This window comes from Homalodisca vitripennis, unplaced genomic scaffold, assembly GCF_021130785.1.
Source record: "Homalodisca vitripennis isolate AUS2020 unplaced genomic scaffold, UT_GWSS_2.1 ScUCBcl_4305;HRSCAF=10415, whole genome shotgun sequence".
Lineage (NCBI taxonomy): Eukaryota > Metazoa > Arthropoda > Insecta > Hemiptera > Cicadellidae > Homalodisca > Homalodisca vitripennis.
In genome coordinates, this window is record NW_025780438.1 from 20,169 (window position 1) to 34,581 (window position 14,413).

At 29.7% G+C, this 14,413-nt stretch overlaps 1 protein-coding gene across 2 annotated transcripts in view; it reads left to right on the plus strand.

Annotated features, from left to right (window-relative positions):
• Positions 1-5,362: 5,362 nt before the first annotated feature.
• The window catches only part of LOC124372904 (lysophospholipid acyltransferase 7-like), a 33,991-nt gene continuing 24,940 nt past the window's right edge, over positions 5,363-14,413 (plus strand). The window contains exons 1-3 of one of the 2 annotated variants that reach the window (XM_046831315.1): positions 5,366-5,713; positions 5,836-5,998; positions 13,317-13,443. In XM_046831315.1, coding sequence (XP_046687271.1) covers positions 5,982-5,998; positions 13,317-13,443 — 144 coding nt within the window. In that variant the 5' untranslated portion in view covers positions 5,366-5,713; positions 5,836-5,981. Of the gene's footprint in view, positions 5,999-13,316; positions 13,444-14,413 lie in introns of both variants that reach the window. The other variant, XM_046831314.1, reaches the window with a different exon arrangement.

Sequence of the window (14,413 nt, forward strand, 5' to 3'; positions counted from 1 at the left end):
AATCACGATATAATGCAACCGTATGAACATGAATTCTGTAAATCATTAAGTTTAAATTACTGTCTAGACAAATGGCTAGTTAAAAGCATCGAAATCCTGTTAGCCTTTCGAATCTTCCATCGACCATAGTCAATAATCAACTTTAAACAAACAATTGATATGCTTATTTTAATATTTGTAGTTATAACTATAAATTATTTTTCCAGACTAATCCAATATATTAATAATTATTACAACAGCCATAATACAATTTTTGAAACTACTTTAAGAGGTACAAGTTTCCTTCTGGTTAAGTTGGAAGAAAGGTATATTTTACATGTGCTGTTATCTAGAATTTTTATGAAAAAGAATAAGAATAACAGTGGCTTTAAATTACTTAAAAATATTGCCTCAATTCTAATGTATGTTGTAAAATATCCCACACCGAAATGCTGTACAGTTGTGAATGCGCCATCCTGAAACTCTCTATTGGGCGAGACTGGCCAAAGTACTTGCCCAAACATTGTATAACTTCAGTTTGAATTGCTAATCACGTGTTTACTATTATTTCCATACTGCTATTGTGTATTATTCATAGGTTTGTACCGCCGTTATCCGAAAAATTTTACGACAGAATAAAACACGTAACAAACGTTTTGAATGGCCTGACAATTCTAAAAGTCTTCTTTGTGTTTTTACATTGAAACGTGTTTAAACATAACAATCGTTATAAGTAAATATATTGACAAACATATACTCTGGTCGGTTGTATCAAACTAACTCAATTTTACTTTTTTACAAACAAATGTATTTTTTTAAGATTTTTGATAATAATGTTACAAAATGATAGAGCTTTTAAATATTTAGAGGTGTTGCGAGTTACATGCCAACCTTCATAGTCATCATATCATCAGTATTGTACAAATTAACCGTCTAAACTATAATGCATATTTGCTTTGACGTTTAGAGGTGGTAGATCCCCTTCAGTGACATCTACTGTACCTTTTTGAGATTAAACCGGCAGGAATATTTATTCCTAAACCATATGTATATATTTTAAGTAGGTAGCTCTCGTAATGGAGATATAATATCCGTAGGGTGTCGCTATTTTTTATGTAGTAAAGATAAAATCCAAATAATTATAGCACGGGGTGTCCTGGTTTCCATTATACATTATGAAAGTATTAGATAGGAATATAATTTGCCTTATAGATATAACTACTTCAATGTACATTATAAAAATGTTTTATTAATGTACAGTAAAATTTTGGGTATTTTTAAACAAGTGGATGTGACGTTCGGAGATCAAGTAAGCTGGGAAGTCTGTTCTTACTGAATTTGAATGTTCTTATTGATAAATAATTCATATGACTTCCTTACTCCGTGTTAATTATTTTTTTGTTCAGATAAAGTTTGGTGGTTAATTCCAATGAGGGGGGACAAGAGTTTAAATACGTTATATCTATCCAATTTCGTTTAAGATTTATTTATATATGGGTCTGTAACACTTGCACATCCTTTAAAGAAGTATAATATCGATTTAGCTATTGAACTAAAAGTCCTTTGTAGGGTCGTATTAACACGATAGTGTATAGGACAACACGATAGCATTTCAATAATAAAACTATTCCAGTGGACAGGGACAATTAATATTTTATTACGTACCGTGTAAGACATATTTTTATTCGTATTCCAAATTGAGAATGAGCAGATGGCGTTTTGTGTAAAATTTAAATTGTGTTAATAATTTCATCATTTTCATAAAATAAAAAACTTAAACTTTAAGTAAAGTTAAAATAATACTCATAATACTGCATTATCCAAGTTGCCATATTTGCGCAACTTTGGATAATTGTGATCTATAGAATCACATATGAAACCATCTTCGAACTGTGTCTTTTCTATATACAAACGAGTTAGGAGTACGACAAAACACGTGTCGCATAAAACGCCTCCTGAGGTTGCAGTCAAAATTGAAGCCAATATCACATTCAATTCTTGATATGCCTGACAGGCAGAGAGTAATACAGAAAATAAATGTTTTATCCACACGGTAGACAAACAAGAAATTGTGTCAGTGATAGGCTTCAACGAAGCTTACTCAAATTCCATGATTGGACATGTACCATCATTATACTCAATGGTCCTTGAAAGTTTATGAAAACTTTCTTGTCTATGTCAGATTGTTTTGATAGCGTTTGAAAAGACAGGCAGACAAAAATTAATGACGACAGACCTCGAGGATAGGCTCTTAGAGAAGTGATCTAATAAAACATGTATTCGACCACTTTACAGGAATTATAGACCTTTAAATTTTAAAACAATAAGCGATTGCGTAAACAGGCTCAAATAAAACTGGCTGAAAATAAAAGTATGTGCAGTATGAATATGAGTTAAACTTTTGATTTAATTATGACTGGAAGAAATCATACTTTTTATGATCAAAATGTTAGAAAACGACATATTTGTTGATACAGTTCTTTAAGAAAATTAGTTATTTTAAAATAAAACACGCGTCCATTCCTCGTCTGGTTGTATCTTTTGCAAACACCTCGTAAAACCCCTTAACCTTATCCTCAACAGTTTTAGTTTGTGCCGAATTATAAGATAATCCTACATTCTGCGTCAAATTCATAGTCTCGTCGATTGATCAATTTATAGAGTTTTAAACAATTTTCCAGCCTCTACATTTATAGATAATTTATTAATTAGATTGTTAGACTATTTATTATAACCAGATTGATTCCAATTAGGGTAGCGTTTTTTTCTATTATAATTATTATCATAGAAAACAATAATTTTTATTATTCTTTGACGTTAATAAAAAACGGATGAAAGTGTAAAATTGATAAATTTTTAAAGCACGTAGCCCAGCTTTCGTAAAATGCCCCTTTTGTCAAGAGTTGAAATTCATTCAATCCACTGTAATTTTTAAATCTAACGATGTTTTGAATGGTTTAATTATTTGAAATGTATTAGTATAACATTATAAATATTCGTATATCTTCATTCACAATACAATTAACATTTGTGCTCAGCCATAAGCAAGACTCAGTGAAATTTATTAGCCTTGTAAAACTGTTTGTTTGGTTGTTATAGAACCGAGAACGGAGACATCAAGTGCAGAGCGATGGAACTAATTGAGGGGCTGGAGGGGTAAGGCCGGATAAGGGGACTCCCGTTGGGAAAGATGAGTGCGCTCCTGCGCGTGCATCTACAAGCAGCGCGGCAGGTAGCAGACTGAAAATTCGAAGGCGCACGGTGTCATTTTAAGAATCAACACAAATTCTATATGAATACGATTTTTACAATTTAAACACTTCAAATTTTAGATATCGTTCTTTCAGAAGGAGTTACATGTTTTTATTTCCAAAATATATAAAATTAATATTTTTCGTAACATTTTAAACGTAGTAGAGAAATTAACTCGTGTTTTTTTTTTATAAAAAAGAGTAACGATTGACTTTAAGTGTATGACGCAAGGGTGAATTTGATTTGAGAAAAAAAATAGTTTGATACTTTTACTCATATCGACCTTTACCAAAACTAGCATGTCTCATAATTAATTTTCTTTCTAAAGAAAACTTTCTGTTCGATACTTGATAATTATATAGATGAATTATTATCATATACTATTAACTATAACATACGATACATTTTGATTATTTTTGTGTCTTCATTGGTGTACGGTCGAGTAGCAGATAATCGTAAGCAGACAATGCTGAGTCAGTTTAGATTATATAGCTCCAATATATGCTGTCATAGCTGGCAACATTAGCCACAAACGCTAACTCTCAAAGTTTACAACGATCTGGCATGTCATCTGAGGTCGGGAAAGTACCGATCGGAAATATTTCTGGTCATCAGTGCGGGCTTTAGTAGCCATCCCGCACTTCTGGCAAGGAAAGAAAAACATACCTTGACATATTCTTCAGACTCAACCTCAGATAACTTGAGCGCTCGTAAAAGTTAATTTTAACCTTGGTACTAGTGACTATTTATGATAACATAATATGAACCTACTTATATCGCGTAAGTCATAGATAGTTACAGCTTATTTACAGATGTGCTAGAGTAATTCCCATGTAATAATATAAAATACAATTAAAGCAGGGTTAAAACTTCTTGGTAATATACCTAACTTTATGCAAAGAGCACAGGTCATTCCTTAAATACCTTTATCTATGGCCGTATTCAAAGCGAAAATAAAAGTTGTGCGACATACTTGGTATTTGAAGTTTGTGAGGATATATTACAACAAACTTTCCATTAGCTGAATAACATATCTCAACCTGTGTATAACGAAAGGTTACATATTTATTTAAAACACAATTGGCACGGTCATAAATGGGCGGCTATGTGTAACTCAAATAAAGTTTCTCACGTGACAAAATATTTAGGTTACTCTAAAACGTGTTACAAAAATCTAGAAACACATAAAAGTATTTTGATTTCTACTGTAATAGGCCTATGCATTCACAAGAAATATTAATTCCAGCTATTAATTGAAATCATCGTTTGGTTACAAGTGCAAAACAAAATAGCTACCAACTAAGCAGGGACGAAATAAGTGGGACATAACCTAGTTTTAATTAAATATTACTATATGTTAATAAAAACACAACTTTTTCCAAATTGTTTACTTTTTGGGCGAGGCCTTTCAAAACCAAAGGTTTCATCTTCAGGCAACTCCACAAATAATAAAAAAAAAAAAAAAAAAAAAAAAAAAAAAAAAAAAAAAAAAAAATTAATTTAATTACATTAGCTTAAAGATAAATGCGGAAAAAGTAGTTATGATACTTATTTTTTAAATTAATTGTTTTCTAGCAGCCTTTGTATACTATGAACCTTATTAGCCATACCAAAAATCTAGATTATCGTAGCCTATAATCTATTTTAAGTTTATTTAAAACACCACACATAAAAATACTAATAATGAAAAGTTCTCTTGGAGTTTCTTTTTAACATGAAAGAAGCATTTCTTTTATGTATTTTCAGATGAGTTATAAAAACGCGCTTACACCTCTACGTTGAATTGCATATTAAAGTCTTTTATTAATACGACATACTGCATTTTGTTTTATTTCTTTTGTGAAAATTATTTAACTACCGTCCATTTTAAGTTTACTCATTTTACATACTGTAGCAAACGTTATGAAAATAGTTTTCATAAAAGTAAAGTAATTCTATGAAATGACATTTAAATGTTGTATACATAAACAAATCTGTACAATTAATGTAAATATCACTATTCTAATTTGCTAACTGCTAGTGTTAGAAAATAAGAAACGAGTACCATGATTAGCGCTCATTTCGGAGAGATACCCATATAAGGCACACAATCGAAGAAGATATGAATCATGTCTTCGGTCATCCTATGTGAGTTAAACAAGACTGCCTTTGAGTGTACAATCATGTACTACAATATTACAATCAAAACTAAATACGTAATTCGTCAGCTGTTATGTAGTGGTGTTGGTGGGGTGGTGAACTGGACAGTGGTTGGTGGATAATAACATTGGTGAACTTCTGTTTTGTTCTTATCAAGTTTGTTTGTTTAGTACCAAACCAACAAAGCCAACCACTGCGTTGTAACTAGTTGACTGGTAATTAATAATCATTGAAGATGAGTGCAGAGTTTTAGTAAGTGGTTGAATTAAAATAAATTAGGCTCCACAATGAGAAGCATTTAAATATTGGACTGGTAATTTGTTTGTATGGACTAATTGTCACCGTGAGTTGTGTTATTTTGTAATCATTCAAACATTTTGCTGTTTGTGGTTTTTCCACATATAACCTAGAAGGCAATGGAATGGGATGATATTATTTACTTATCGTTATTATTTTCATGTATAGGTTTTGGCCATTTTCTGAGACAAATTAAAAATAAAGAATCGAGAAAATGGGTTGCCACAATCTTTGGATTTATAATAGTTCTAATAGCTTCAGGAAGACACATCCTACACCCTTTACTCACTGTATTAGTGAATGCCCTCATCATAATGTATGGTAACAAGAGGTAAGTAACAAGACAGTCATTATTAGCCTATATTTCAGTAAATATTTAGGCTACTTTAGCCAGCTTCACATTACTTGTGTTTTTTTTGGTATTTATTTACATTAGCGTGACCATGGAAAATGGACTTTTTTTCATGGGTTGGGCATTTATAGCCAAGTATTATTATCACAGGTGCATATGAACTGGGGGGAAAGTATATTATTGTATTATATTGATGCTTTTCGGACATTATTGCGTTAAGGAGCAGAGGCATCACGTGATCTGGGATTCGACGTTTGCAAGTTCGAGTTAATTTTTTTTCTAATAGAGCAAGCAGTGCGCAGCACTGCGAAGCGGGTAGGCATCGTTGACAGGATTAACGTATTTCAGTAACTTATCACTTACCTTAATGGATAGTGTTGCCAGAGGTACGATAATTTTATTGATTTTATGCACCGGTAAGATACACCATGGGTAGTTATTATGGTACATGAAAGATTTTTGACAAATTTATACAAGTAACAAACCAAAAGTTAATTATAACATAATTTATTATACAAACATAAAATACTTTTTCATTGAATGTGTTTGGTACGATTATTTTATATGAAAGTACGATAATTTCTCGTTGTTGGTATGATAATTGGTTTTTAAAATCTGGCTATACTGAGTTTGAGCAGACGCGGAGTTATAGGAAACTGTCAAAAACAGAGTTTTCAGAGGATTAAAAAAAATCGTAGCTCCTTTGATTTTTGTTGCCGACGAGTTTTTTCTTCAATATTGTTTTCAGGAAAAATTGTAGTTATCAGGAAAAAAAATGAACATACCTTTCCATGGTCACGTTAATGTAAACTGATACCTTTTTTTATATTTTTTTTAATGAAAAACAAACTTAAGACTAACATTTACGATTGATACTCAGATCACATTAGATGATTTGGTAGGTAACTATTATATTATTATTATAATTGTTAATGTCATGTAGATCTCCGTTAGTCACACATGATTTTTAGCACAATTATGGTTTTTAGTCCTTAAATTAGCCTAATGTGAGCCACAGTTGTACTAAACAGTTTTTCTTTTTCCCCTATATAAACTGTTATAAAGCATTAATACATTCTTGTCAATTGTTAAAAAAAGAAATCAATTTGTTCGTTATTTTATTTAGTTGGTGTTATTTTTGTATTTATATATAGGTACTAAAGTCCAAAGTTACGTGAGTGCATCTTTGATGTGTGTGTGTTTATATATAAATAGGCTATATATACATTTTATAATGGCACCCAATGTGGTGCGAATGGCAATTTTCATTAGTGGATTAAATGTAAGTGGACTAAAATTAAATGTAAGTTTGCACTTACAACCTATAATTTGTAATATCCAATTGACTTTAATCAAAGACCATTAATAGAAATAGACTGCTGATTCATTCGGGAGAAGTGTGCCAACTCGTCAGCCAAGTTGTAGTGTTGACAGCTCACCCTAGACCCTACCTTGTGGACTGAGTTACAGCTTCTTTACAGATGTGCTAGAGTAAACTACAGTCGTACTGTTTTCACCAGCCTCAAATTACAATACAAAATTACCAGTCCACGTATAATATTAGTCTCTCTGCTATAATTTGTATGGGTTATTTTGTATGAAATAAACACACTCAAATAAACAAAAATTCTTTACCACCTCAGAATTTGATAAAATTTGGTAAAGTGGTAGTCCTCATATAGATTAGAAAAATTACAGATTTCCTCCCAAATATTTCAAACGGGTTCAAAGTTATGGCTATGTAAAGTTTCTCTAAATCTACCAAAAAACCGGAACAAACATATATTGTAATCACCATAGTTTTTCTCCTAATCAAGCATGAGAGATGGGAGTGGTGTCATTTTACTCAGTTTTAATTAAACGCTCTTTATTTTAATTTACAACATAACACATTTTTGAAAAATCACACAACTTCTCGGCCTGACTGGATCCATTTTCTGATAATGGTTTTGATGCTAATAATACTAAAATTGATTCCTCTAATTCCCGGGTCAGTAAAAAATTAATGAAAATGAAATTAACTAATGCAAAATAATGCAAAAATTAAGGCAATGAATATTAACTTGGAAACAAAAATAGCTCAATGTACCGAGCAGTTCAAATTTCCTGAATTAATAGACTATAAAAGTACAGAAAAACCTTTGGATTCAATTGGATAAAAGATGCACAGGCAAAATAAACTCTGGAATTTTGACTAATAGAGGTTTGCCTCCTTCTAAAATGATTTAATAATGCTCATAAGTTAACAAAAATCGTTTGTCGATTTGGAAACCCAAAACAATCAATTTGAAGCTATTACTTAAAAAAAATTCAAATGTTAAACTAGTCCAAATTAAGAATAAGTGGAACAACATAATTTTAACATCCCACAATAAATGCCAAATCTTCACTATAGACCTAATTCGAGCTGAAAACTAATCTGAAAGTGTGTTTATAGAAGATTTCAATTAGTTAATTATTTAAATTAATTAATCAATATCTGTTGATTATATTGATAGTTGTAATTAAGCAAATTTGTTGGTTAATATCAATTTAAAAACCGGTTACACTTATTGATCCATCTGGGTAAAGATAAAGAATCTCAAATATTGTAGATTTGGGTATAAGTTTAAAACCTTAGACCAAAAAAAGAAAAAGACTGTGCAGAGATGAGTGACGAAACCAGGTCAGAGCAGGAAGAAGAGTGGGAAGAAAATACATAAATCACCCACACTATAAAGCGTTGACCCTCACTATTTTACTATTTTCATTACTGCAAATAATTACAATATACTAATATTATGTACACTTTAACAATCTTTATATACTTTAGTTCATTTGAATAATAACAATAACAAATTTGTTGTATTTTGAATATTTCATGAAAATAGCGACCACTAATATTTAGATAATTTTTAATATGGATTGATTACTTTTAATTTGTTCTGCATTTCATAAAAAATTGTAATATATAATATAACTTCTTTTGTAACTTACTACCCATATAAATACATCATGTAAAGACAAAAAATTATCACTATAATATTATTTCACTATTTATTTTCAAGTTTGTTAGTATGGTACTGATATTTCATTTAATTTTCCATTACTACCATATATATCAAATTAGCATATGCATATTTTATCTTCACTTTTATTGGTAAATATTTTAAATTTGAAAAAGAAAAATTCACTGAAGGAGACTTGGAAAGCTATTTTTATAATAATTTTGTAGATGTACAATACTGGTAGGCTATTTTGATAAAACTTATAGACGTACAAGTTGTGTCATGGGAGTGGCTCAGAAGGCTGACTCAAGTGTTCCACTTCTGACCTTAATTTAGCCAAACCACACAGTTTATAATAAAATATGGAGAATAAAAATGTATTATTTAGATTTTTCCTTAATATTTCCGACTGACAAAAACCACGTTATGAAATAAACAAAAACTTTCTCACAAAAGAACTTTTTGATGCATTTTAGTTAAGAAAAGTGTAGCGTTTTTAAAGCTACATTGATTTATTTTTTTAATTAAAACTTAAATTAAATAAAAATTTTGGAATCGAAATATTGGGATTTAATTTTAGATTAGATTGTGAAAAGTCAGGGTAAAAACGAACATGTAATCTTTTGGCAAGTTAGTACTGGTAGTTTTAAATTGTTAGGAAGGCAGGTTGACTGCCTTGAATTGATTAGAACTTGTCTTGTTGCGAGTATTGTTCTCCTGGTTTGATACAGCTGGACCAATGAGAGAACACCGCGGATGTCCTGCAAAGTTGATTGGAAAGGGAAGTATTTAAGCGCCCGCTCATAATTTTCGCCCTTCTTTTGGTTATTTTCGTGAGTAAGTTGATTACTGCGCCGTGTTTCATAAATCTTTTTCCGCGAGGGATTTTGAGGTAAGCACCAAATTTATTGTATGTTTTATTGAAATAGTCTTCCTGATTTGATATTAAATTAATTTTGTTGTCTTTTCTATAGGAAAAAATTAAATTCATAGAAACTACAGAGCAATCTGAATAACTTATTCTCGAAGAACAATAGAGCATAATAGAATCATACAAGTTACAGTGGTTCATGCTTGCAAGAAAAGTGAATTAAAATTAAACTTTGTTAATAACTTTAATTGAGATTTGGAAAAGTAGTAATTTATTAATATTTAACTGGAACTGTTTTATTGTGAATTATTAATTGGAAATTAATTGAACATTAATAATTGTTTGAGAGAGCTGTAATCTGAATTGCAGAGACTTGAAAGTTAAGGTTCAACTAGTGTAAAGAGAAGTCTAAAATTTTTATTTTTTTTGAATTTTGAGTGAACTTAGAAGTGAACATTTTATTTGAGTTATTTCCAAGTGGTATTTGATTTTTATTTTAAAACTTTATTATTTTATTTTAGAAGAGAGCTCTGATTTTAGTTTGATATATTTGATTAATATTTTTTATTTCTTGCCAAAGGAATTTTTAAATTTACTAAAAGGTTTGTCAATTCTTTGTGAAAAATAGAGTGATACAAATTCTGAAACGTTGAACTTATTAATTTTCCAGTTTAAAATAAATTCATTGTGTTATTTAGAACTGTGATTTTTATTTTAGACAAACCAGATAATATTTAATAGTTAACCAATTTAGTAATAAATTGTACTGAATATTCACTAGGAGCTTACTAATAAAAAAATATTTTATATCGTCTTGGATGTCTCATTGATAATTTAAATATTAATACTCTGGAATATTAATATCTACAATCCAAGTCGTCATAAAAAGTTTTGTTACTAATGTTTGTAATTGATTCTAATACAAAGCAAATTAGACTTTCTAAAATCATCATGTACTTTTGTTAAAGAGTATAAAATTTCAGAATTTGAATACAACTATAACTATACTTTATGGCATTATTAATGAAACATGGTAAGTTAAACGTAAGCATATGTTTTGGAGATTGGTTCAATGGAAGGGGACGTGGTTTGGCTTTAACTTCTGTAATGGCCCTTGTAATATCAGAATCCCAGTCTATTTCTGTCTTTGGTTGGCTGTGTTAAACATGTTTGTGGCAATTATTTTTAGGTCAGTCAGTTTTTCTTATTTTACTTCAATAACAAAATTTTGGTCTCGTAATGGTAGATTTTTATATGAATTTTGTAGGTTGGGTAATATATCGTGGGTTATGTGTGGGGGTTAGGTCTCTCAAATAGGTTGGATTTGGTCAGGGTAGGTTAATGAACATGTGTAATAGTTATAGTTAAGTAAGTTTTTCTTATTTCGTTTAGGCTCTTAAGTTGATCATGTACTATTCCTATAGAGAGTTATTCCTTTTGGATTTTTATAGGAGGAGTTTAATTTTTCCTCTACTGTTATCCTGTTTACATTTTAAGTGTTTTCCCTTAAAGCAATAAACAAATATTTTAATGTACGAGTAAATACTTGTAAACTTGTTTAATCTCAAAGTTCATTTTTAACACTTTTCTGAAGAAAACCCCTTACCTACACCTGACAGATATAATTTTGTATACACTTTTACCTTCTTCATATATAATTGAGAATAGTAAAATTTGTTTGTATGCTGATGATATAAGCTTGTGCATTGCCGATATGGAATAGGTACAACTAAAAAGAAATGTAACGAATCAGTTTCATTGTTAAAAAATTATTTAAATAACAGAAGTCTTTTACTCAATGATAATAAAACTACTTTTATACAGTTTACTTGCAAAAATGTTGAATCAAACAAAATTAATATGAAAAACCTGGATAAAGAAACTAAATTTTTAGGGCTACATTTAGATAATACACTTAATTGGAACATTCATGTACAAAAAATATGTAACAAAACAAGTTCAGGAATTTTTGCACTAAGAAGGCTAGCACCTTTTTGTAATAAACGAACCTTGAAATCAGTGTACTATGCCATGGTTCATTCACATATCGCATATGGGATTGAAGTGTATGGGGGAACAAGTGCTGTAAACCTGAATAAAATTTTACGTCTACAAAAGGAGGCAATTAGGGTGATTATAGAACTCAAAAAAGATGAGTCATGTAAGTTATATTTTAAAGAGCTCGAGTTTATGACTGTATACAGCCTCTATATATATATATATATATATATATATATATATATATATATATATATATATAGAACAGTATTATATGTAAAAAATAATGAGACTAAATTACCACGACAACTACATGTTCATGATTATAATACTAGAAACAAAAATAACTTTGTAATAAAACAACATAATAAAGAAAAATTTAAGCAAAGCCTAACTTATATGGGAATCAAGTTTATGGGGGACCTGCCAGGTAGCATCAGGAATAAAAACAATAGTGTTAGATTCAAAAATAAATTAAAACAGTTTTTAATTGATTTATCATGTTATAACTTTGAAGAGTTTTACTCCCAGAGCCATGTATTTTGATTTTGATTTCTGAAGTCTAGTGGAATTAATTATAATTTGGTAATAAAAACGATTTAAATAATATTAAACCTATTTTTAACTATGTTAAGATTTTGAAAATAATTTACATTAAAAGGGTTGTATATATGTGGAACTAATATAACATTACCTTGAATTTATTTATTAAGAATGACGCATTCATGTACATTTTATGTATGTCTTGAATAAAGATATTATTGATTGACTGATTGATTGACACAGTAGGGGTTTTGTAGACCCCTTGCAGAATTTGGCTAAAGCCTAAAATATTCAATTTCTTACTAAAACCTTTTGCAGCTGTGGCCTTCCTACTTTCAGATGGCAACTAAAACAAGCTTAACCTGAGTACTTTATTTGGGCTGTAGCATTTAGATTTTTAAAATGATTTAGATATGTATGGTAGAACCAACTACTGCATATTTCGTGAATATATTTACTCAGTTGTAATAAGTTTAATATATAGTTATTTATTGTGATTTTGTAATGGCTTAAACAGTATTTGCAAAAAAGTAGAGTTGCAAAATTTAGTATGCGTTCTATTAGTATGAACTACAATGGAAACTGAACTAGAATATAGATTACTAAATATCAGGAAAATTCACTCCCTGTCCCTCTAATGTACATTAGTTGTTCTATGTAATGTAAAAATACATAGAATAACCTTGGAATACTTGTTATATTAGCAAACATTTTAATTTGGCTTTTATTAAGCCTTCAATAATTCTGGTTTCACATTATTCTTTTGAAACACAATCCTGTATTTTAGTAGAAAAGATCAATAACCTATTGAGTTTAATCTGGATATTTATATATTTTATCTATTACCAGTGGATATTTTAATTGATCCTCCAAGTTGTTAAGTTTTTAATTGTTTCAGATCAATCCATGTCTTCAGTTTTGGATTTACATTCGCATATCTAATATTTTTCCGGACAACAGAATATTTTGGAATTCCATATCCGCCTTCACATACAAATCTGATACAGATGATCTTAACTTTGAAGGTAAGCCGAGTTTAATAAAATAAAGCCAAGATAGCTTATCATTTATGATAAAAACATTATTAACTCATTTTTGTAAGAATGTCTTAGTTTATTTTCAATTAGCTAAATTTATTATGCATTTTTAATTCCTCTCAACCTTTCCTCTAATTCTTCTTCCCCCATCTTAACTTTAATTAAGTTCTTCCTTTTTTGTAATTGGTGCAGAATCATTATATAAATTTGTTATATTTAAATGCTTAATATATATCTCTTTAACAATTCACTACTGCAGCTTACATAGTGATCCATAGAGTTGCTAAAGTTGAAAGTGTTAAGATAGTATAATATACAGTAGACACTGTCTTAATTGATCCACTATGGGACCGAATCTTGGTCGTATAAGGAAAAATATCTTCGATATAAAATATAATGAGGCTTATGTTTTTATACCCATTTATGTTTGTTTATTAGTCATTACAAGTCATTTAGATTTTCCTCGGTATATTGCGTAAACTAATTGTATAAAATATAATATACTACACTCATTATACATTATACACTTTGCCGTTCGGTACTCTGTTGTAAATAATTTTACTTATTGAATGTACATTTTTTTGTAATGTATAATTATGATTCAATTCGACCAAAAAGTTGTTAAAGATCAACAAACATATTAAATTGCTTAACATTTCAACACTCATTTAAAAAATCATATTTCTGGTAGATATGAAATAAATATATTACATACAAACCTAATTAGCACATTGCAAGAATACTACGTTTTTTGGATGAGAAGTCTCTGTTCTATCAATTTCAAGTAATTTTTTAGGTTTATGACAAGAATTCTCGTTGCTCGTATTCAGTATCTGCATATCAGTAACTGGTTCAGAGATGCTTGCATAGAAGTTCTAAACTTAAAAATCCCAAATGTAAATTCCATGAAAATTTTGTTATGTGAGCTTGTAGAATGTCAAACAGATAAATACACACT